Here is a 25,997-nt window from a genome sequence, read left to right as displayed (position 1 = left end):
TCAGGTGTGAACGGATGAAAGAGAAGAAGAAAGGAGGAGGAGGAGGTGGAGATGTTGAAGAAGAAAAAGGAAGAATAGGATTTAAAAAAAATATATATAATAATATTAATAAATATTTTACACCCTAAAATATTAATATACAAGTCAAGTCAAAAAAAGATTCTCAATTAAACTTAATTTTTCAAAAATGCATGTGTAGTAAAAAAAATAAATAAATAAAATCTTAAACCTACATACATTCATATCTCTCTCTCTCTCTCTCTCTCTCTCTCTCTCTCTCTCTCTCTCTCTCTCTCTCTGTATATATCATATTATTTTATATAGCATGAGTTCATATTGTGAAGGACAGAGAAACTCCTGCATGGTAGCCAGATGGATTTCAAACTGTTCCTCTGTGCAGAACATGATGCTGGTGGAGAAAAAAAGCTTTCCTGATTTGCTCCTACAAAACACCTCACAGTGGCTCAATAATGATCAGAGCTGGTGACTGTGCAGGCCATGAGGGATGTTCAGCTCCACTTTCATGTTCATCAAACCATTCTTGTACCAGTCTCACTGTGTGTACTGGAGCATTATCATCCTGATACATCACACCACTTCAGGGTACAATTTTTGAAACCACTGGGTGTACAAAGTCCAGAATTATTCAGAAGTATTTGGGAGTGACATGTTTAGAAAATGATAAAGCTCAAATATCTGATCCATCAGTGAAAAGGAAAAGAGAGCACTGTCTCACTTTTTCTGATGCACAGTGTTGGAAATGCACCTACTGAGGTCTTCCAGTCAGGTAGTCTACTCCCCAAGACCCATCAACCTGCAGCAATCCACGTTGTGATCTTCTTTGGGGTTTCTCCACACTCTAACTCTCTCGGATTTAGAAAATACGGTGAAGGTCGACCAATCAGAGAATACTACATGTTCCACATTGTCCACAGCCCAAGATTTTCAATGCTTCCTCCATTAAAACTGATGTTTGACATTAGCATAACCAAAGGACCATGAGCGATGAAAGGACCATGAATATTGAACTGTGGAGCTCCTGATGAACAATTGTGGTGGAAACAGGAGAGTCAGGGTGAGAGCTGTGGTTTAATGATTTATGGATAGTACCAGACATCCCTTTCCTATACCTTCCTCTTGTGTCTATACAGTGTTTACACCTGATGGAAGAGGCTCTTCCTTTGCAATAGTATCCCGACATTACCCTGGTTACCATGCCTTCGATTTTGACTAAACCACCAACAATGTCAAGAGCAAAGCAAAACCACACCACACACGTCCACCATGCTTCACAGTGGGAACCAGGAATCTTCCATTCACTCTCAGTACGTCTGACACAGTAGTTAGAATCTCAAATGCGGACTCATCAGACCAAAGGACAGTTTTCAGGTGATCTAATGTCCATTCCCTGTGTTTCTTGGCCTAAAACAGGCCCCCCTGGAGGTCTGACTTGAGGAGACCCAGTCTCCTCTGAACAGTTGCTGTTAAAATATGTCTGCCACATGAACTCCAAAAAGCATTTATGTAAATCAGAAGTTTCTGATACTCGTCATTCTCATAAACGTTTCCTCTGCAGCAGAGGTAGCTCTTGGTCTTCCTTTCCTGGGATGGTCCTCATTAGAGCTTGTTTTATCATAGTGTTTATTGTTTTGGGGATACATATGAAGTATATGTGATTCTTTGGACCAGCTGACCTTCATTTCTTAAAATTATAATGGACTGTCTTTTGTCTTTATTTATTTGAGTGTTTCTTGCCATAATACGGATTTGTACAGTAGCACCTCGTGAATCCGATGAGAGAATACCATGAGTCTGCCAAGCTGTCATCAAAACTAAATGTATCTACAATGGACAATCTAAAATCTAAAACATATTCTGGGTTGTTTAATACCTATTTGTTTACTAATTAATTCCATACGTGTTCTTTCATAGTTTGGATGTCGTCAGTATTAATGTACAATGTTAGAAATAATAATAAAGGAAAACCACTGGAGGAGAAGGTGTAGTGTACAGTATATTGGCCAGTATTTCAGGTTCGTGTGTATACACATTCACATGGTGTTGAATTTCCAGAGAGAAATCTGTGAATACATTTCAATTATACTAAAAGGGATGAATTTTCTATGGGTTTTATCCAGAGTAGGGTGTGAATTATTGTGTGTCTGTTTTTTTTTATTCACAAATGCTCTCGATCGTTCTATGGATAGGGCGCCAATAATTTAGCCATTGTTTCAGTGGTAGAAAAATGCTTGACTCGGTTGCTGCGCTTTATCATTTATTTCGTTTTTAAATTTATTGAATCACTTTTGGCTTCTTCAGCAATCACATTACATTCAGCTTCGAGATACCGAAATCGAATAAACGTCACACAAAATATTTAATATCACATTTCATACAAAAATCTAAATCTTTCTCATTTTTTTTTCAATTTATAAATAGACGTAATCTAAATATTATGTAATACAGTCAATTTCCTGACAAAATATTCACTGAGAAGAAGGAAAACACTTGTTAAAAGACATCTATTAATTCTGTCCAATATATTAATTCAAATGGTATTTATTTTTACCACAAAAACATACACATGGGAGAGGAGGGTTTTAAAGTACACAAACTGCAATCCTCTCTCTCTCTCTCTCTCTCTCTCTCTCTCTCTCTCTCTCTCTCTCTCTCTCTCTCTTTCTCTCTCTCTCTGTCCTCTCTCTCTTCTCTCTCTCTTCTCTCTCTCTCTATCCAGTACATCACAAACCCTCATTGACTTCCCCTCAGGAAGGAACCACCATCGCACACAAGCAACAAAGAAGCAGAGTGTGATTTATTTTCAGTAAAGTATCAAGAAGGCATGGGCAATCAGGGGGTGGTTGCAGGCTGCCTAAGGGGCAGGAGCAAAAAAATGAATGAAAACCCCCCCAGGTGAGGAAGTTAATATGGCACTCAATCTTATTTTGTCACATGCTGATCAGACTACAGGGCACTTTATTTCATTTCCTTATGGGTATCAGGGAGTCTACGGGGCACTTAATCTCATTTTGTTAGATCCAAGGAAGCCTATGGGACACTTTCTCTAATTTTGGCACATATAAGGGAGCGAAATGGGCACTTCATCTCATTTTATGACATGTAAAGGGAGTCTGTGGTGCACATCATCTTAGTTTGTTGCATGTTATAAAACCTATACAGCATTTAATCTTTTGTTGTCATTTGAGAAGATCCTTTAGGGCACTTTATTATCTTGTAGGAGAATCTATAGGGCACACCATCCCATTTTATCACATTTAGAGGAGGGGAACGTCATCTCATTTTCTTACATGCAAGAGACCCAATAGGGCACTTTATCTTGTTTTATGGCATGTAGAGGAGCCTTTGGGGCATGCAATCTTATTTCTATGCATGTAGCAGAGTTCATAGGGCCCACTGTCTCTTTTTGGCAGACAGACAGGAGCCTATAGAGCATTACATCTCATTTTCTTACATCTAAGAGAGCCTATGGGCCACTTCATCTCAATTTTTGTGTATAAGAAAACCTATTGGGCACACCATCTCAATTTGTTGTGTGTAGATGAGCCTATAGGGCACATCAACTAATTTTCTTGGATGCTGAAAAATAGACATTCCACTTTGTCACATGTACAGGAGCTCGTGAAAAGGCCATTGGTAGCTCTTAAGAAAATGGACTACTGATCTGAGAGTAATAAGCTCAAATCACAGTATCGCTAAGTAGCCTCTGCTGAACTCCTAAACAAGGCCCTAAACCTCCTCAACCTGCACAGTTGTGCAAATAAGATAAATGTAAGCTGCTCCGTGAATTGAAATTTGAACTTTTAGGACATACAATTTTGTCACATACAGCAGAGCCTATAGGGCACTGCATCACATTTTTCCCACTGAGAGTGCACCATAGATGGCATTTAATTGTATTTACTGGCACATGATGGCAGACTAGATGGCATTTATCACACTATTTACCAAACAGTACTTTTTATATGCCATAATGACACCCTAGTGGGCACTCCGACTGTCTATTTTTCACCACAGCTATCACCAGAAATGATGTGTAATATAGATTCAGCAGTTGGCTGTGTATAAATCACAATTTCTGCAGCAAATCCAATATAAAAAAATCTTATAGCTTGTTTCTATTGAAAATGTTAAATGTTAAAGCTCATCCAACAAATATTACTTCAGGTGTTGGAACAGGTCGGGGAGAAATCATGAGGGGAAGTGATGACGGTCAGTACTGGAACCCAGGCCTGCTCTTCCTCACGCTTCCTTTCTTCCTGTATTTTATATGCTTTTTTGTGTACTTGAGTTTTAAAAACCACGTCACTATGATTCTCTGCACTTGATGGCTTTGACTAGAAATATATAGTGCTTTTTTTTTAAAAAAGGAAATATTGAGTAACAAAGAAAAGAGGAGGCAAAGACAAAATTTAGGACACTTGGATGCCATGTGCAAACACGTTTGAGCAACTCATTATACCAAGCAATAAATCATGTGCAATTATTGATGAAGAGCATCTCTAGAACCTATAACAGTATTAAAAGAACATATTAAATGAAACGCTGAACAAATTCTACCCATCATCATAGTTGATTTGTACAAGGCACCTTTAGATGCTTCGAAGAACATTTTCATCTCTGAGGTAAAACGCACAAGGAAAGTGACAGTGTTTATTTAATACTACACACTACACCACAACCCTGTGTCTCAACGTGTGGCTTTGTTAGAATTCATAAATATATTTAGGTTAAAAGTGCAGACTTTGGACACGTCGTGTGCTGTCTGACATCCCAGACTTGTGTGGAAAAGACAAACAGACAATTGTCCACTTAATATACCACATACGTACACCACGGCACTCGCTATATTCTCAAACCTCATTGGTCAGAAGGTTTATATTTACGTTATCGTTTCTATAGAAACGGCACTTTCGCTTTTTTAACATTTATAGAAGGAGTCTCCAGAGTTTGTAAGTCGGTTTTCAGAAACATGATAAGCTGAAATAGTTTTTTTGTTGTTTTCCTGCCCATGTCAATCGAGAGAAATAAAAACGAAAAATGTAACTATAAATGGATAAAAAGTGTGACATTGGGAAATATATATAATTTAATATATATATATATATATATATATATATATATATATATATATATATATATATATATATATATATAAAGTATATGTTGTGCTGTTTGGGGCAGTGACAGTAATTTGTTATTGAAGATCTCCCTGTAATACAATGTCATGTTTCATTCCTATAGGGCACCTCGCCTTATTTCCTGGCATGTAGGAAATGAGGCAAAGTCATGAAGAAACTCATATCAGTCACATCATATCATATTGTCACCTATAGAAAAGCCTATAAGCCATTTCATCATGTTCGCCATCTCATTCTAATGTGTGTAGAAAAGTCCACATGGAATTTTTATCTAATTTTTTGCCTTTAGCCTATAGGGCAGTTTATCTTATTTCTATGCATATAAGGGAGTTTATAGGGCATGCCATCTTATTTTCGACAGATGTAAACAAGACTGTAAAGCATGCCATCCTATATTCTTACATGTAACAAAGCCTAAAAGGCACTTCATTTTATTTTCTAATATGTAAGGTAAACCTAAACGGCATTTACTTCATCTTATTTTCATGCATCTAGGGGAATCTGTGTAGAAGAGTCAAAAGGGTATTTATCTCATTTCCTGTATGCAAGAAAGCCTATAGAGCATTTCCTCTTTTGTTGATGCACATAAGGGAGTCTATAGGGCACACCATCTCATTCTATTGTGTGGAGGAAAGTCCAAACAGTATTTTTGTATCTAATTTTCTGATATGTAAGAAAGCCTATAGGGCAATTAATCTTGTTTTTATGCATATAAAGGAGTTTAAAGGGCACACTGTCCCATTTTTTAAACATCTACACAAACCTTATAGGGCATTTTATTATTGTATATATTTTCTTACATGAAAGGAAGCCTAGAGGGCACTTCATCCTATTATCAAGCATGATGGAAGTCTGTTGAAGTCTTATTTTGGCACATGTACAAGTGCTAATGGGGCAATATCTCATTTTACTGTGTGTAGGAGAGCCCAAAGTGTATTTTCACTTTGTTTCCTTATATGTAAAGTAAACCTATAGGGCACTTTATATTAATTTTATGCATGCAGTGCAGTGTACAGGTCACATCATCTCACATGTTACATGTACAAGAGCCTAGAGAGGGAGGTAGAAGTTTAAGCTGAAAAATTTGTGCTTCTTTACCTCAGCCAGATTAGAAATGATCTACCTCTAACAGCACAACTGTTCTAAACAAACAAATACGTGCTGTGACTGTGAACAGTTTTAAAATAAACTTAAGGAAAACATTTGTAACATGGATTCAATTGAAACTTGATTCGAATTGACGTTTGGCAGTGAATTGTGTCCACATTTGATCGCATTTTGACAACATTTATTTATGGAATTTCCACCACTGTCTAACTCGACTAGACAGACTGTCTAATAAAAACTTAAAACTACGTCCGCTTTATGTCACATTTCTTTTATAGATTTGAAGGAAAACTCCACCCTGATACTTGTTTGTGATGTGTTTAGGAAACTCCTCATCTGGTTGTTGGCTGTATTTTCATTATTCGTGTGAGAATGACCTTTTAGTTCTTATTTACTCTCAGTGTCAGTAAAGTCATTAGGTGCGGACGTTGTCCCGGAATGCAGTTATGTAAACAATTATACACTGTTGTTTAGCATGAAATTTGCATACTAAGAAAAGTGTACAATTGAGGAGGTGCTAGCGTACGAAGAATTAAAGGATTAAAGCGCCGCCGCATCGCTTCCTTTATGTCGATATGATGTTGATTGAGAACTAAATTTCGCTTCAGCGTGTCTTTTCAAAGCATTTCGGGTCACGTAGAGAACATTACCCAACATAAATAAAGACCAGCATGCTGATAAGAGATGTGTAAATACATTTCATTATAACAATATTAGCATGCGGTTGAAGGTCACACGGTCATTATCGAATGGATTCTTTTTAGGCGGCGGATTTGCGCGGGGTGAATATGTTCTTTTAATTCATATATACTGTAATTTTGTTATAATTTGATATATCTTGTATACAATTTTATAGATATTATCCAAGTCACTTCTTTCCTAATTGAAACGTGAACACAGACAGTAAAATTATTATTGTTATTATTATTAATACTTTATTTTTTTTTGCAGATCCAGATCGGAGTGTTGAGAAATCACAGCTACGGGAAGCTACGACTGGTGCGATTAGCTGCTCAGCTGTAACTGTGTAAAACAGCGGTGAATAGATCGCACAGTCAGCTGTGTGTGTGTGTGTGTGTGTGTGTGAGGAGGTTTTGGGATACAGCTTGGCAGTTTGCTTCGATTTACAGCCATTCGCTTCATGGTGACGATGTTCCTCCTCCATTGGTGAGCCGTTAGAAGATACTCTGTCTGCGGTTCTTCCCCCGACCTGTAACGAGGTAAAGTAGTTACGCCACCATATACTACAATATATATAATATATTTGATATATTTGAGAGTAGTTAACATGCAGCTTGTAGAGCAGTACAGATTTACTGTTCTTTAAAAATAACTCAACATACAGCCATTAGTGTCAAAATAACTGGCAACAAAAGTAAGTACACCCGAAGTGAACGTGTCAAAACTGTGTCTGAAGTGTCAGTATTTTGTGTGAGCACCATTGTTATGTAGCACTGCCTAAGATACACTAAAATAGTTGCTGTAATGTGAGAGGGGTGTACTTACTTTTGTGAGATACCCCTCAGCTCTATATATATAATATTGTGATCCATATCGAACTTCTTCAAAACCTCTTTAAACACCATATCAAATGTCATATACGATATAATATGATATCATCTACTGCTAGTACAGATATTAAACAGCGCGAGTGTGCAATGATTGTGTTTAACCAATCGATAGTTTGCTTTATCTGAAGCTCCGCCCACATGTTTCTGTTCAGGAAGGAAACTGGGAAAGCATTGAATCATGATGTGCTTATGGAATTATTTTCACATCCCACACTGTCCTGTGGAAATGTACACCTGGGTGACTGTCCTGATTGATTATAACTCTAAAACCTGGATGGAGATCTTGGAGAGATCTTCTTCATCTGTTCCCTTGTTGTATCTTCTGTTCGTTTAGTCACTATGGGGTTTTGGGCTTCTCCTCATCTCAGGAATTATCTTCTATAATCTATATGAGAAAGTGGCTGTCTGACCACTTTTAAATCATGTCCTAAATTATATGTGTTTAGATGAGCTTTTTTTTTCTAACAGCTGTTGTTTTGATGTTGTTGTTTGTATTGTTGTCTTGATTTATATGATTGTACCGTGTCCTTGAGTGTTTTGAAAGTCACCTTTAAAATCAATTGTATTACTAATATTATTATTAATATTTGACCTGGATGAAAGATGGAGCTCCGGTGTCCGGGGTCCTTCTGTAGCTGCACCTCCTTCAGCGAGAACACTGACGAAGCTGCAGAAAGAGGAAGAGGATGAGGGTAAAGAACACGCAGAGCCCAAACTGAACATCGTGTAACTGTGGTGAAGAGACTCACTGTCTGCTAGGGAATGAATGTTCTCCCCCAGACTGAGGAAGTAGGCGTGTCTCAGAGACGCCTCGGCCGAGATCCGTTTTTTGGTGTCGTACTGCATTCAGAAAGAGAAATGCGAGGAATTGATGAGCTCAATGAGACATTCTGAGAAATTTGAATGAATGATCACAAATCGATTAAATATATTATTATTAATAATAAAAAGACATTAATAATAACAACAATAAACAAACAAACAAATAAATAAATAAATTATAAAGCAGATTTTTAGAGCACAAGCCGCACCTTCTCAGGTCAAACTGTGTTTCGAACAAAAGTATTCGGACACCTGACTTTTCCAGCCATATGCCGTCTTTGGAAACCAAAAACCTGTTCCAGCATCAGCTACATTAAGATGTGCTTTATATGGATTGGGGTGGAAGATCTCCTGCTATAGAGCTCTGACCTCAACCCTATTGAACACCTTTGGGATGAACGTGGACGCTAAAAAAGCACACTGCAGAATATAGGAACATCTATACAGATGTAGATAGATGTAGATATATAGAGGAACATCTTCCCATCCATTCTAAAGAGTGGAGGTTTTTATACCAGGATGACTGGAATGGAAATGTGGAAAGGACTGTTTAAAAAGCACATAATCTTATGAGCAGGTCCTGCATTTCACACCGAGGCCTTCAGTGGTGTCCTGCCTGAATCAATCCACCTTATAATACCATCATTATGACGCCACAACTATAGAAACCATCACAATTATAGAGAAACGCAGTAGAACAGAGCGCGGTTTTCCTGGGGATTTGAAATGAAGGCAAATTGTGTTTTTGTGCAAAAAGGACAGGAAAGAAAACGCAAAACGGTTTATGAAAAACTCTTTTGAACTGCCGACTTTTCCTCACCATGTCGTTTTTCTTCTAAATGTCCAAATGTATGTGACCGAATCAATTTCCTCTCCTCTTTTAGCCATTGCGGAATGAATGATACAGCTATTAAATCCGTTTGCTACATATGTGGGTTGTGTGCACTGACTAGTGGATCTTTTATCATCCAGCAACGGACATAAAAATGCAGATGTTATTGGACGCCTGCTAGAGGGCCCCCGGTGTTGCCAACTTGCAATCTGATTGGTTGAAGCTACAACTTTAATTAACATGTATTTAAAGTTAAAGGCGCCTGCAGTGTTGATTCTGATCAGATTTTTTTGACACGTGATTGAAGTCTGATTGGATAGAATCTGAATATAAACATACATAACAAACACTATGAAATAAAGAGAATTGGCTATTAGGAATGTTTTAATACTGCATTTCTCGGTGTACTCGACTGTTACTGGCACTCAAATGAAGTAAAAAATCTATATTTTTTTGGAGGTTTTGTGTAACAGTTCCCTTCCACAGGTGTGTGTTAACGAGCTCCTCAACTCGAAATCTTCCTCCTCGTGCGGCTCTCCGTTGGCGTCCGGACCCGAGAGTTCGCGTGCGCACGTCTGCAGCAGCATCAATCGCTCCGCTATGCAAATGAACGCGACGGAAAATGAAGCGGCAGTCACACAGCTGTCATGTTTCACGAGGTATAAAATTGGCTCGCGTTAGAGCAGGCGTCTGCTGCGCGCGCGCTCGGCGGGTCTGATGAGAAACAGGTGCGAGGTTCGGACTCATTAAGGGCGCCGTCTCCGGTAACAGATCGCGCGCTCGGCGGCACGCGAGCACTCCTTTATCACCGTGACAGGTCACCTTTCTCTATCACCGCATGGGGTGGAACGAGGAGAGGAGAGGAGAGGAGAGGAGAGGAGAGGAGAGGAGAGGGAGAAAAAAAAGGAGACGAGAAGAGAGGAAAAAGACAGAAAAGAGGAAAGAGAAAAAAGGAGGAGAGGAGAGAAAAAAGATGGAGGAGGGGTAGGAGAGGAGAGAAGTTGAGAGAAAATGGTAGGAGAGTAGAGGAGATGGGAGGAAAGACGAGAAGAGGAGAGGAGAGGAGAGAAGTGGAAAGAAGAGGAGAGGAGAGAAGAGGAAAGAAGAAGAGAGAAGAAGAGAGGAGAGAAGAAAAGAGAAGAGGAGAGAAGAGGAGAGGAAAGCAGAGGAGAGAAGAGGAGAGGAGAGAAGAGGAGAGGAAAGAAGAGGAGAGAAGAGGAGAGGAGGGGAGAGGAAAGAAGAGGAGAGGAGAGAAGAGGAAAGAAGTGTAGAGGAGAGAAGAGGAAAGAAGAGGAGAGGAGAGAAGAGGAAAGAAGAAGAGAGAAGAGGAGAGGAAAGAAGAGGAGAGGAGATGAGAGAAGAGGAAAGAGAAGGAGAAAAGAGGAGAGGAGAGAAGAGGAGAGAAGAAAAGAGAAGAGAAGAGAAGAAGAGAGGAGAGAAGAGGAAAGAATTGTAGAGGAGAGAAGAGGGAAGAAGAGGAGAGGAGAGAAGAGGAAAGAAGAAGAGAGAAGAAGAGAGAAGAGGAGAGGAAAGAAGAGGAGAGGAGATGAGAGAAGAGGAAAGAGAAGGAGAAAAGAGGAGAGGAGAGAAGAGGAGAGAAGAGAAGAGAAGAGGAGAGGAGAGGAGAGAAGAGGAGAGAAGAGGAGAGAAGAGGAGAGAAGAAGAGAGAAGAGGAGAGGAAAGAAGAGGAGAGGAGATGAGAAAAGAGGAAAGAGAAGGAGAAAAGAGGAGAGAAGAGAAGAGAAGAGGAGAGGAGAGAAGAGGAGAGAAGAGAAGAGGAGAGGAGAGGAGAGGAGAGAAGAGGAGAGGAGAGAAGAGAAGAGGAGAGAAGAGGAAAGAGAAGGAGAAAAGAGGAGAGGAGAGGAGAGGAGAGGAGAGAAGAGGAGAGAAGAGAAGAGAAGAGAAGAGGAGAGGAGAGAAGAGGAGAGGAGAGGAGAGAAGAGAAGAGGAGAGAAGAGGAGAGGAGAGAAGAGGAGAGGAGAGAAGAGAAGAGAAGAGAAGAGAAGAGAAGAGAAGAGGAGAGGAGAGGAGAGGAGAGAAAATCTATCTATTTAATTATTACCCAGATTTATCGATCATTCCTCATGACTGTTAAACAGAATGCTCTCGGGGGATCAGTGGCGTTGATCTGATATGCTTATTAATTTGGTGTCTGGCAGGTTGGACCATTAACATGAGAGATGATGTGATGATGTGAAGATAAAACTGATAAAAAAAAAAAAAAAAACACTTTAAATATAGAATCCTGTTTAACATCTCAGGAGAAGCAAAGCGTTGGGAAGAAACCAGCTTTTTATTCTGTTTGAACACGTGACTTCACCTTGACGTGGACGTCTCAAAACAGAAAACATGACGTGCCAAATAATGTGTCCTGCCTTCCTTATTGCAGCTCACGTGGCTCATTAAGAACAGCAGCAGCTCCGTAACCCGAGGACGTGGCTGAGGGCTGAGGAACCTGCAGCGTCCTAATCTACAAGCAATCCTTTATTAATTAATTAATATATTTATTTATTTATCGAGTGTTGCTTCAGATTAGAACTTCCTGCACGCTGAAGGTCTTTAAAAACTTGCTGGCTTTGATCATTCTCTGAGATAAACAGCTCACGCTCTCTAAATCCGTCTGAATCACGCAACGCGCTGTTCGAGCGCTCGTTTTCCACGTTCCGCTCTTTTACGCTGAAATTCACACGCCCCGAAATCAAACTACGCCTCTGTGTTGGTGTGACGTCTCTCTTTTAATTGGGCCGCGGTCGGCTGCTAGCCTTCAGGGTGCTGAAGAAAGCGTGAAATTGATGTAATGTGATGGAGGAGCGGTGGGAACGAGGCGATATTCTCTTCCCAGGTAACATTCACTCAAAAATAATCAGTGTGTAACCGCCGGGCCGCAGCTTCACGTCGTTCGAAAGTATCGCAGACGTTTTTCACCTTCCGAGACAACGGCGTTTATTCCTAATGTGGATAATCATCGAAGCAAAAGAGAAGAGAAAAGGGCAAGTCTGTGTACCTTTATTCATGTTTCATTTGAGAAAAGAGAAGGAGAAAGGAGGTGAAAATGAAGAGAGAAAGAGAAGCTGAAAAAGAGAAAGTGAGGAGGTAAAAGAGAAAAAGAGAGGGAGAAAATTAAAGAGGGGAGATGGTAAAAGACGAGAAAGAGGTGAAAGAGGGAGGAGGAGGTAAAAGAGAAAGAGAGGATGAGAAAATGAATAAGGCTGGAGGAGGTGAAAAGAGAAGGTGGAGGTAAAAGAAAAAAGAGGGAGGGAAGAGGTGAAAGAGGAGAGGGAGGATGTAACAATAAATAGAAAGGAGGTGAAAAAAGAGAGGGAGGAGGTGAAAGAGGAGGAGGTAAAATAAAAAAGGAGGGATGTAGTAAAAGACAGAGAGGGAGGAGGTACAAATAAAGAGAGTAGGTGAAGGAGAAGAGAGGGAGGTGAAAATAAAAAGGAAGGAGATGAAAAGGAGAGGGAAAAGGGGCAAAGAGAGATGGAATGGAAGTGAAAAAGAGAAGGGAGGCAGAGAAAGAAAGAAAGAAGTGAAATAGAAGATAGAGGAGAGGAAAGTCGAGAGAGAGAGAGAGAGAGAGAGAGAGATCAAGACACCCCCCCCCCCCCCAACACCGTGTCCGAATACTTTTGAACAACACTTTTCCGAATAACGCGTACAGTGTTTTCCGCCCAATTCCATGTGTAACTTGTTACTATGGAAACAACAGTATTATAAAGGAGAAAATTCGAACGCATTCCTGTGATTGGATTCATCGTTTTACATTGAGGTGCACAAACTTTTGCACCCAATTATATAAATATCTGTACAGACAAATAAATCAAATCCGTAGACGTGATCGTTCGTCTCAGAGACCACACAGATGAGGGATCTACTCCGGAGCGTCACCTGCTACCTAATTGCTCGTACCATATGTAACGCCGTATTAAAATCAGTCAGCATTTGTGTGCGTGTGTGTGTGTGTGTGTGTGTGTGTGTGTGTGTGTGTGTGTGTATGCGCGTGTGTGTTGGTTGGGGGGGCTTCTCTAAAGTCGTTGTTAACTGTAGCTATCTGCATGATCTCTCAGGAGGTTTTTGAAGATGGATGTCTATCGCTATGACTCCTAATTAGCCCAAGCGTTCATTTGAGAAAAGATCACCCGCGCCGCCACTGCGTTATGGATTCAAAGGAATTTTCAGTGGAGAACAGCTGGACCAATCTGGGGGTCATTTTACAAAGGAAAAAAAATTATGTAAAATTACTCAACACACAACATTATGGTCTAAATAGCGGGCAACAAAAGTAAGTGCACCCTAAGTGTAAGTCATGTTTTTGCCTGCTTTCAGAACCATTCAAAAGTGTGTATCTTGTATTAGAGCAGTTCAAATGTGGTGCTTGGTGTCCAATTCTCTCATACTGACCACTGGATGTTCCACACGGACCTCATTGTAAAGAGGATTTGAGAATCAGAATCGTTGCTCTCCACTAAGATTCCTCAGCTATAAGAAGATCAGTAACCCCCTGAAACTGAGTTACAGTACCTTGGCCAAGGTCATACAGAGGTTTTCCAAGACTCGCACAAATCCATCAAAGAACTCTTCTGGCTTACAAGAAAGCACACAAACAGTTTGCTGACCTGTCCAAGAGCATGAATGACTGGAACCAGGTCCTGTGGTCTGATGAGACTAAGATAAATTTGTTTGGCTCAGATTGTGTTCAGCTTGTGTGGCGACACCCTAGTAAGAAGAACTAAGAAAATTGTGTCTTGCCTACAGTCAAGCATGGTGGTGGTAGCACCATGGTCTGGGGCTGCATGAGTGCTGCTGGTACTAGGGAGCCATGGTTCATTAGGGGAAACATGGATTCCAACATGTACTGTGACTTTCTGAAGCAGAACATGATGTCTTTCTTACAGTGCCCCTGTGCACAAAGTGAGCTCCTTTAAGATCTTGTTTCATGCTTCAGAAGGAAGATCTTGAGTGACCTGCTATAGAGCTCTGATCTCATCCCTACTGAACACCTTTGGGATGAATGTGAATGCTGACTGCACCCCAGGTCTCCTCACCTACATCAGTACCTGCCTTTTGTAACACTCTTGTGGCTGATGAACCCAAATATCCAAAAGTGTACTCCAAAATCTACTGGAACATCTTCCCAGAAGAGTGGAGGGAATTATAAGAGCAAATTGGGACTAATTGTGGAATGCAATGCTCAAAAATCACATACCGTATTGATGACCAGGTGACCCAATACTTTTGGTAATATAGTGCATATACAGTGGAGTTTCAGTGGAGGTACAGGGCAGTTACAGTGGATTTACAGCGGAGGTACAGTGGCGTTAAAGTGGAGTTACAGTGGGGTTACAGTGGAGTTTCAGTGGAGTTACAGTGGAGGTACAGTGCAGTTAAAGTGGAGTTACATTGGAGTTAAAGTGGAGTTACAGTGGAGTTAAAGTGGAGGTACAGTGGAGTTACAGTGGTAAAGCTGGTGTAATGTGTACATGTGCCTCAGTCTCAGTATTTGCCTCATAGAGAGAAAAGAAGCTTTATCAGAAAAAATGTACTCTGTATTCAACACATGCAGATTTAACTTACCAGCAGCAGTGCTGAGAGAAGATCAATGCCCTCAGTGTCCAACCTGCGTGCACACACACACACACACACACACACACACACACACACACACACACACACACACACACACACACACACACACACAGATACAGTAAGGAAAGATTTCTGCAGCTTTCACAAAGAAACTCATTATCAAATCCATCATCTGATAATTTTATAAACAAGAAGAAGAAAAATTCCTTCTTATAATCAATCTCACAATCAGTCTTCCAATCCCTCTCACAATTCATCTTACAACTCACAATACTACTTCGGTACCTCTAACAATATGTCTCCAATCCAACTCACAATACATCTCACAATCCATTTTAAAATCTATCTCACAATCCCGCCTCACAAAACATCTCACAACTCACAATACCTCTTACGATACATCTAACAATCCATTTCAAAATCTCTCACAAAACATCTCACGATTCACAATACCTCTCACAATACCTCTCACAAGCCATCTCACATTCTATCTCACAACTCACAATCTGTCTCACAATCCGTCTCATATTATCTCTCACAATCCATCTCACAATTCGTCTCTCAATATCTCTCACAATCCGTCTCACAATATCTCTCACAATCTGTCTCACAATATCTCTCACAATCCATCTCACAATATCTCTTACAATCTGTCTCACAATACATCTCTCAATGTCTCTCACAATCCGTCTCACAATATCTCTCACAATCCATCTCTCAATATCTATTAAAATCTTTCTCACAATCCGTCTTTCAATATCTCTCACAATCTGTCTCACAATCTGTTTTACAATATCTCTTACAATCTGCCTCACAATACATCTCTCAATGTCTCTCACAATCCGTCTCACAATATCTCTCACAATCCATCTCGCAATATCTCTTACAATCTGTCTCACAATACATCTCTCAATGTCTCTCACAATCCGTCTCACAATATCTCTCACAATCCATCTCGCAATATCTCTTAAAATCTTTCTCACAATCCGTCTCTCAATATCTCTCACAATCTGTCTCTCAATATCTCTCACAATATCTCTCACAATTCATCTCACAATATCTCTTACAATCTGTCTCACAATACATCTCTCAATGTCTCTCACAATCCGTCTCACAATATCTCTCACAATCCATCTCGCAATATCTATTAAAATCTTTCTCACAATCCGTCTCTCAATATCTCTCACAATCTGTCTCACAATCTGTCTCACAATATCTCTTACAATCTGTCTCACAATACATCTCTCAATGTCTCTCACAATCCGTCTCACAATATCTCTCACAATCCATCTCGCAATATCTCTTAAAATCTTTCTCACAATCCGTCTCACAATATCTCTCACAACCCATCTCGCAATATCTATTAAAATCTTTCTCACAATCCGTCTCTCAATATCTCTCACAATCTGTCTCACAATATCTCTCACAATCTGTCTCACAATACATCTCTCAATGTCTCTCACAATCCGTCTCACAATATCTCTCACAATCCATCTCGCAATATCTCTTAAAATCTTTCTCACAATCCGTCTCTCAATATCTCTCACAATCTGTCTCTCAATATCTCTCACAATATCTCTCACAATTCATCTCACAATATCTCTTACAATCTGTCTCACATACATCTCTCAATGTCTCTCACAATCCGTCTCACAATATCTCTCACAATCCATCTCGCAATATCTATTAAAATCTTTCTCACAATCCGTCTCTCAATATCTCTCACAATTTGTCTCACAATCTGTCTCACAATATCTCTTACAATCTGTCTCACAATACATCTCTCAATGTCTCTCACAATCCGTCTCACAATATCTCTCACAATCCATCTCGCAATATCTCTTAAAATCTTTCTCACAATCCGTCTCACAATATCTCTCACAACCCATCTCGCAATATCTATTAAAATCTTTCTCACAATCCGTCTCTCAATATCTCTCACAATCTGTCTCACAATATCTCTCACAATCTGTCTCACAATCTGTCTCACAATATCTCTTACAATCTGTCTCACAATACATCTCTCAATGTCTCTCACAATCCGTCTCACAATATCTCTTAAAATCTTTCTCACAATCCGTCTCTCAATATCTCTCACAATCTGACTCACAATATCTCTCACAATATCTCTCACAATCTGACTCACAATATCTCTCACAATCCGTCTCACAATATCTCTTACAATCTGTCTCACAACACATCTCTCAATATCGCTCACAATCCTTCTCACAATATCTCTCACAATCTGTCTCACAATCCGTCTCACAATATCTATTACAATCCATCCCGTAATATCCCTTAAAATCTGTCTCATCAAATTTCTTATAATCCCTCTAATATTACACATTACAGTGCATCCACAAAGTTTTTACAGCGCTTCACTTTTTCCTCATTCCATATACTGTATATACACACATGGTGTTAAATCAATGTTGTAAATTCTATTTATATTCCTATTGCAATTTTTCATTGCAGTTCCATTTATTAGATTGTCAATGAATTTTTTCCCCCCAAGCTTTTATTTTCTTGACATTTTTTAATTTTATTTTAGCTTTTGAAAGTGTCTCTGTCCAATAATTCTGTAGTTGAGCGTACAGTAGGTGAGTGAAATGGAGGCGGGAGGATTGTGTGTGTTGTGTCTCGTTGAGTAAATTGTTTCATGTGTTACCTGGGAACGTGGTTTATTAGAGGCTGGGCTTTGTACAGAGGGAATAGATATGACTTGAACTCCTCGTTCGCTGTAATCCCGGGCCAGCTCTCTTCACTCGGGGTTCCTTGTTATAAAAAAAAAAAATCAGTCAGACGAACAATCCGGATATGAATAATAATCAAAACACAACTCCTGCTAAGCTTCCTGAACAAATAAGGTCCTGTGAGGGAGCTGGTGCTCTTCAGGGCTTCGTAGAGTTTTTTGTACACTAAGCATATGACACGTATTGATGTTGTATTTTGTAGCTAAAAAGCTACACGTACCCATGAGGCGGAAAATCAGGTGCAGTTCCTCTTTGATGGTGGAGCCTGGGAACATGGGTCGTCCCGTCGCCAGTTCGTACAGAATGCACCCTACTCCCCTGAATGGCAGACACAAACACACATGGACGCAGACGCTCGGCTTAATTACAGTAAAGATTTTGCGAGAAAAAGGCGAACATTTGTTAAGCAAAATAAACAAATAAATCTTTGACATTTAAGCACAGCGGGCGTGAATCGCATGAACGAATGGATTCGAACAGATTTTCCGGCTGGGGTTTTCTGTTTTTTTTTTCCGGTTAGGGCGAATTTGAGGACGGCTCCCGCGGTCCCTGTTTTGATTTCTTGTCATTTGGATGGCGGCCGTGGGATGTCTGTGAGCCGGAGATATCGGGAGGAGACATGCGGCTGCCGTCACGCACGGATTGATTAGGCTACTGGGCTAATCCCCTGGATTACTGCCACACAGGGGTTTTTTATTGAACAGTACAGGCCGAGAAAAAACAAACAAAAAAACTGCATTTCTGACACTGATTCAAAAACTGGAGTGCTCTGAGGCATAAAAGTCAGTTTCCTGTTTGTGTGTGTGTGTGTGTGTGTGTGTGTGTGTGTGTGTGTGTGTGTGTGTGTGTGAAAACCCCCCACAAAACACAACAACAACAGTGAATGAAATGCAACACAAACGGATTCTTGAAATGCAATGTCTAAAAGTTGATCAAGAGATGAACTCCCACTTGTAATCCAAAGAGCGCACTTTCTCATTCGTAGTCAGCAAATATGAATTTCCTGTTGATGCTGATACAACTTCTCACGAGGCTACGGTAGGGGGTAAACACTTAGGAACATTTGAGGCATTCAGCAGATGCCCTCATCCAAACTTACAATTGTCTGATTTTTATACACCTGAGCAGATGAGGGTTAAGGGTCCTCCTCAGAATCCCAGTGCTGACTGGAAGTGCTGGGATTGGAACTCACGATCTTCTGATCCAAAGTCCAACATCTTATCCACTGAGTGGTGGACAGTAATGAAGTTAATGTAATGCGTTACTGTAAGTAGCTTCTTCAAAGTTGGAGACACACAATTGTATAGGACGTCTTTGGATGCGGTAGCATGAAATTTCTTCTAACCTTGAAATAGGAGACCCAAAAACCTCCAGCATGACAATGCACCTCTGAACAAAGCCAGCTCCATGAAGAGCTGATGTACATGGTTCGGAGTGGAAGATCTCCTGCTATAGAACTTTGACCTCAACCCTATTAACACCTATTGAACACCTCTTGGATGAATTGGAACTTGAAAAAACTGCACAAAATCTAGTAGAACATCTTCTCAGAAGAGTGAAGGTTATGATAGCAGCAAATCTACTTATAAACTTCTTATAAAATTTTCACTGTTACTTGGAGGAATTGCAGAGGAAGAAATGTGTGCTCTCTCATGCTAGCACATAGGAGTTAGCGTGCGGATTTTCAAGTCCTTACCACATGTCAATGGGAGTTGAGTACTCTGTGGAACCCAGCAGGACATCTGGAGGCCTGTACCACAGAGTCACCACCTCGTTGGAGTAGGTTTTTGTCGGCACGGATTTCGCTCTTGCCAGACCTATCGAGCCGGGGAGAAATAGAGAGAGAACGAGGGAGAGAAGGAGAGATAGAAGAGATCGAAACAATAAACATTATTCATCCGAGAAAGAAACGTTGCCTGGTAACCCGATAATTGGTGCAGCGCCATGTTGAGATTTATATCATTTGAAGTTACTAAGTCGTGCTGTTGCTGAGGGGAATAAAAGAAGGGATCTGTGTTATGGAGTCTGAGACGAGATAAAAGAAAAGCTCGCTGGTGTAACGTTCTGAAAGAGTCTTACCAAAGTCAGCCAGCTTCAGCTCTCCCTTCTCGTTGATGAGCAGATTCTGCGGCTTGAGGTCTCTGTGTAGAATCTTTCTCTTGTGACAATAAGATAAACCGCGCAGAAGCTGGAACATAAATATCTAGAAGGAGAGAATCCCCCGGATCGTTATTTATTCATACGGAATTGAAAATTGGATTGCCATTTTTTTATTTTATTTGTTTCGACTCGGAAAGCGACAGAGATCAATGAGGCACCTTCACGTTGTGCATGCTCATGAGGTTTCCACAGTTGTCTAGGTACTGCTTCAAATCGCTGTCCTGTGAAAAACAGAAAACACACACATTCACAAGTTGTCGTGAAGCTGGGATTTTAATCCCATGACCTTCTGCTCAGCCTTCCAACATCTTATTCACTGACCTACAACTTCTAATAGCTAATATAATAAGATTTTCTGAGTGGAGTCTCCAGTTATATTTTTGGTAAACCCCTGTGGTAAAAAAGCAACAAAACACCTCAGCGCATGCAGTTAAAGAACAGTAATTGAATTCAGCGTGGTCACCCTACTCGACCTCCAGGTCCCAAATCACACCACTCCATCTTTCATTCATTTTCTTGATTTTTGCAGCATGATTGTTTCTTTTGTAACACATTGGCATCATTCCTGGTTACATACATTGGTCATCTAACTAGATAGACTTATGATGTACTGTAATTGGCTCTGGGCCACAGCTGGACCATACTAATGGAGGTCAGTAGTGGCAGATCGGATGACTCCCCCTCCCCATCCTCTATACCCCATCAACACCCCGAGTCAGATCGCCGCTATGTAGCACAATGCAAAGGAACATCCAAGAGTAACATTCCAACCATTTCAGAGGAACATGCAGACATTCTGTACTACCAGTAATCCATTCAGCAGAAGTCTTACCAGATATTCGAAGACCAGCGTGAGGCAGCGTTCGGTGTGAATGATGTCATGTAGAGTCACGATGTTGGCATGTTTCAGGTTTTTCAGCAGCGAAACTACAACAACGCAAAAACAAGACCTGTGTAAATTCCCCAACGTAAATGTTTACAATTCAAAAAGTCGTATAAATACGGGTTCGTCAAGGGTTCCTGGGAGGTTTACGGGTCTGGATTTCTACACTGGTACTTTTACAGAAATGTAAATATTTATATGTTAGAATTTTGCTATAATTCTAATACGATTAGGCTTCAACAGGTCTAGATTTCGACAGCAGTAATTTTACAGAAACGTAAATGATTGTATGTTGTAATTTTGCAACAATTCTAACAGGATTAGGCGACAATTTTAATATGATTTTGTTAATATTTGGATATGAAATTGCTACAATTTTGACAAAAATGTAATTCAATTTTGCCGTCATTTTGCGACTACATTTATACACATTTTTTTGTGTTTTTTTCCACAGTTTTGTCCCGACTGTGAAACTAAAGTTGAGGATCCAGCTTCTTCACTGAATCATAAGACGGGTGTAAAAATCTAAATGATGTATGATAGATAAATGTAAAAAAAAAAACTACCCATCATGTCATGTGAGCTAGGTCGGACACCTCTCTTTGACATTGCATACCATCAGAGTAACCATGGTAACCACATTAGCGACTCGTAATGCTGGTTACGGTATTAATGAGTTGCCAGATTGCTTCATGGGGTTCGAAAGGAAAACACCATAGCAGTAGAAACACTCTTTTCCTCGTCTCTTTTCTACTTTCCATTAGAATTTGAGGCGTAAAGGTGAGCAAACTGAGCGCTGCTGCATGTCAACAGCTTTACTTTCACACTAAGGTGACTGGTGGCATTTTGGCATTTAGCTTTCGATTGTCATTGCGACGCAACAAACACGTTCGCGACGTGATTTTCCCTGCCATGTCAAGAGACCAAGTTTGAACGGTAGACAGAGATACAGAGAAACAGCTTGAGTGCCGCTCAGATAACATGACTCCTCTCGCTGTACAGATTTAAGCTGCTCGATGGGTGTTTTTTTTTTTTTCCTGACCACATAATAATTCTGCAGTTAATGGAAATTTGACAGTCCAACACAGGCTGCATTTAAATCTTTTTAAAAACCTTGTTAACTTCCCAAAGTCGTTTAGCATTCAGACTAATCTAGCGCTCATGAGAACAAAGCTCTATTACTATCAGCACTTCATTTGTGCTGGATTCTGCTGGAGCTGGAGCTGGATCAAGTACCTTTGGAGTTATTTACATTCAATTCTGACGTTCACGTCTACAGCTCTTTATTAATGAAAAGATCATTTTCCATGTGTCTTCTCCTTTCCAAAAAATACACTTGACCCATTTCATAGACGCCTGCTCAAAAGTTTTAGACATCTGCAATGGGGGAAGAAGAACCTTTGGAGCTGATGGTGTTAGATTTTATTTATTGCGATGTTACTGTGTGTGTCTATAGGTTCTGTTTTACTTTCTTTCCACCTGCTGGATCGTTCTCAGTTCTGGTACCTCATGGTTTGATAATTCAGAACTGATTACTGTCCTTTCTTCTCTTAACCAAACCCTGTTACGACCTTAAAGGACATTAAGGCCTTCCAGATATCATTTGTTAGATGGACCCATGAATCTTTGCAGATGTTAGGTGCTCAGACAATATACTTTTGATTGCTTAAATTTGTGACTCTTACCACCAAACCTAACTCTAACCCCAAGCCCAACCCTTATCCTACCCCTACTGCTAACGCTAACGCTAACCCTACCCCTACCGATAATGCTACCCCTACCCTTACCCCTAACACCAATGCTAACCCTACTGATAATGCCAATGCTAACCCCACTTCTGCCGCTAATGCCAATGCTAACCCTACCCCTAAACCTTAATCCCTAATTCTAAACCCCAACACCAGACCTAAACTCACCCCTAACCCATACCAATAATCCTACCCCTAAAATTTAACCCCTTACCCTAACTTCTACCCATTAACTCTAACCTCCAATCTTAATTCTACCCATTACCTCTAACCCATAACTCCCAATTCTAACCACTAACTCTAACCCCCAATCTTAATTCTACCCCTAAACTCTAACCCCTAATCTTAATTCTACCCCTAAACTCTAACCCCTAATCTTAATTCTACCCCTAAACTCTAACCCCTAATCTTAATTCTACCCCTGACTCTAACCCCTAATGCAATTCTCCAACACTTAATCATTTTAGCGCTTCAGCCCCTCGACATAGGCTTCTTCTTTGAGACCAAACCCAGCAAGTCCACTGGGTGGCAGCCTTGCTTCACGGTGGCACTCCCCCTTTACAGATTCCTGTCACGTCTGCGTCCTCTCATTTAGGAGAGAGATTTAAGCCTGGGGGAGAGGAAGCCTGCAGCTCACTAGTCTAGGATTTGCACTCTCGACCACAAATCTGGAGTTTTAACAACCGAGGAGCTTAAAAATGGCCCGTTATTGTGAAGTTGTTCTGAAGAAGGACACTACCTTCTCTGATGGCGGTGCAAGGGGCTCCTTCTTCATGCTCAAGCCGGATCTCTTTCAGGGCCACCAGGTTTTCTGTCAGCTTGCTGCGCCCCTTGAATACAGTCGCGTACGTACCCTGGTGGAGAAGATAAAGCGATGCCAGGATTCAGAACAACTAAATAAATCACATTGTTACATGTATTTTTGTTGAAATATGTACCATTTAATACAGAAAAACAGACGCAAGACACATCCAGCTGCCTTTAACAGTTTCGCATTCAAGTGTCCACGAGTGAACAGATGATAATAGACATTTGGTGTCACCCAGATCAGGATGGGTTCCCTTTTAAACCTGCTTCCTCTCAAGGTGTCTTCCTTATATCATCTCAGGGAGTTCTCTCACCCCATCACATTGACATTTATGGCATTTGGCATAATCACCCTTATCCTGAGTGGCATACAACCAAGCTGTGGAAAGGGGGGGCCTTGCTCAAGGGCCCAGCAGTGGTAGCTTTGTGGTGCTTGGATTTGAAGGTCGGTGTGGGTGCAGATTTTTATTACAATCAATCAAGGGCCACACCTGATAGAAAATGAAAATGATAAGATTTGAACAGGTGGAATTTGGTGTGGAACTGCTTGGTTGGAATGAAAACTTGCACCCTTTTGTGGAAAAGATTGGACATCCCTAATCTATATGTAGATCCTGCTTGAAGTGAGCACCATTACAGGAATGTGTGATTAAGCTAACAAATTTATAGAAATAGTTTCATTTAAAAAAAAACCCAACAAATTACTATTTGTATGTTTACAGTGACTGATGGGGAAATGAAAGGTTAGGTGAATCATCAGTGTCCCAATGTGTAGTGGGAAAGTTGAACTTCCACCTCACCACCAGTGTCCCTCGGCTACTTGATAACGGATAAACTTATAGAGACTAATACATACAAAAAACATTGAATTAAAGTGTATTGAATATCCTACTGCTAATGATAGAAATGAATATAGAACCTGAGGTAAAATCCTTGTACTTTTGTGAAAAATGCTATGTTCATTCTTGACATTTTTAATTCATAACACTGCGGTGACAGGGAGCTTTTCTTTGCCACAGTCACATGACTTGACTTATTTACAATTACAAGGAACAGACCTATTCGTTCTTTAATACCGCATTATCCCTATAAAGCTGCTTTGAGACAATGTTCATCGTTAAAAGAGCTACACAATTAAAAACGAATTGAATTCATTCGATTGTATTCTTATAGCAATCAAAATTTATATTAATATCTCCGAAATATTTGTTGATATAGCAACTTGTTTTTACACTTTCGAAAGGAGTCTCCAGTGTCAGTCGGTAAGTTTAGCGAAACGGAAGCCTTCAAAAGTCTTCTATTAACTTTGAGAGAGAAACATATATAAAAGTACATAAAAAGTACAATTATTAATGACTAAAAATACCTGGAAAACTGTGGTAACACTTCAGGACATTTTTAGAGAAACGACCAGCTTCGGGGTGGGAACAGTATCTTGACGTGGATTATATTCCCATAACTGAAAAGCCCCGGGTGTTTCATTCCTTACATTTTTTCATTTGTTTAGTTTGTAATGCTCGCTATAGGCCTGTCTTCAGCAAAAGCAAAAACTTTCATTTAATAATAAATGTATAATACATTAAAATCCTCTCTCAGATTTCGTATTCACTTTGTAATGCTTCTGCTTAGATGTTATCGCTTCTCTGATTTTATTTTCCCACAGTCGTTTCTTTTTCTTTTTTCCATGGGATCCCTCAGGGCCATATGCTGGACATTGCGTTGTTTTTTTCATTTCTTTTCCAACAGTATGGAAACAGATATTCCGTGTAGAACGGCTTTGAGAAATTGCAGATCGCAGAGTTTTCTTGGAACCCGTATAAGTTCAAAACACAATATCAACAGCACTGCTGTTTACAGTCATCGCATCTGCACAGACTTACTGGTTTACTGTTCATGATTGTGTGTATTTAATAAATCATGTAAAATCAGGTGCCTGAGAGATCGGACTCACCTCTCCCAGTTTGCCCAGTTTCACGTACGTCTCCAGTTTCCCGAATCCGATGTCAGACTGTAGAAAAAAACATTAGATGTATGAAATGTGTTTAATTTCTCGGCTCATTGTGTTTTACGGTCTTGATGTACAATTCTGGATACGGATCAGAATCATCTCGAGATGATTCAAATGGAGAATGAAATGAAACGTGTGACTCAAGCAGTCTTTATTTTTCCAGAACAATCGTGTCTATCCATCAACTTTATTTATTTATTTTTATTTATTTAGCAAACCAACAGGTTGGTTTTTCATTCATTTATGTTACACCACAATGCTTTAGATTTCTTGACTCGGGTTTCCTATAGTGCAGCTACACACGATTATATTGCGCTTGTTTCTATGGCAACAGATCATTCATAGGGTTCTTGTATGTGCCACATAAATAGATAAAAACAAAAAAATTTTAATTGTAATTGTTGTTATGGTGGCGTTTTATCTAAGAAATGTATGGAAGGAGTATCCAGTGTCTGTCTGTCTGTCTGTCTGTCTGTCTGTCTGTCTGTCTGTCTGTCTGTCTGTCTGTCTGTCTGTCTGTCCAGTGTAATTACTAATCTACTAAAAACATAGAACATTCTG

General features: G+C 40.1%; 1 protein-coding gene and 1 long non-coding RNA gene across 3 annotated transcripts in view; both read right to left on the bottom strand.

The window, feature by feature from the left end:
* Positions 1 to 3,160: 3,160 nt before the first annotated feature.
* LOC310722757 lies at positions 3,161 to 5,119 on the bottom strand. Its single transcript, XR_014532476.1, has 2 exons — positions 3,626 to 5,119; positions 3,161 to 3,500 (listed from the first exon to the last, which is right to left on the bottom strand). It is a non-coding gene; the product is annotated as an uncharacterized lncRNA (long non-coding RNA).
* A 2,081-nt stretch (positions 5,120 to 7,200) lies between these two features.
* Positions 7,201 to 25,997, bottom strand: part of cdk18 (cyclin dependent kinase 18) — a 69,945-nt gene continuing 51,148 nt past the window's right edge. For both annotated transcript variants that reach the window (XM_083535346.1, XM_083535345.1), the window contains exons 5-16: positions 25,380 to 25,436; positions 23,361 to 23,475; positions 20,823 to 20,917; positions 20,149 to 20,211; positions 19,910 to 20,033; positions 19,527 to 19,647; positions 18,051 to 18,148; positions 17,746 to 17,851; positions 15,066 to 15,108; positions 8,587 to 8,677; positions 8,430 to 8,504; positions 7,201 to 7,476 (exon numbers count right to left, since the gene is read on the bottom strand). In XM_083535346.1, coding sequence (XP_083391472.1) covers positions 7,442 to 7,476; positions 8,430 to 8,504; positions 8,587 to 8,677; positions 15,066 to 15,108; positions 17,746 to 17,851; positions 18,051 to 18,148; positions 19,527 to 19,647; positions 19,910 to 20,033; positions 20,149 to 20,211; positions 20,823 to 20,917; positions 23,361 to 23,475; positions 25,380 to 25,436 — 1,023 coding nt within the window. In that variant the 3' untranslated portion in view covers positions 7,201 to 7,441. The remainder of the gene's footprint in view (positions 7,477 to 8,429; positions 8,505 to 8,586; positions 8,678 to 15,065; positions 15,109 to 17,745; positions 17,852 to 18,050; positions 18,149 to 19,526; positions 19,648 to 19,909; positions 20,034 to 20,148; positions 20,212 to 20,822; positions 20,918 to 23,360; positions 23,476 to 25,379; positions 25,437 to 25,997) is intronic.

Source organism: Silurus aristotelis, assembly GCF_946808225.1.
Source record: "Silurus aristotelis genome assembly, chromosome: 29".
Classification (NCBI taxonomy): domain Eukaryota; kingdom Metazoa; phylum Chordata; class Actinopteri; order Siluriformes; family Siluridae; genus Silurus; species Silurus aristotelis.
This window is presented reverse-complemented; position numbering and strand designations above follow the sequence as displayed.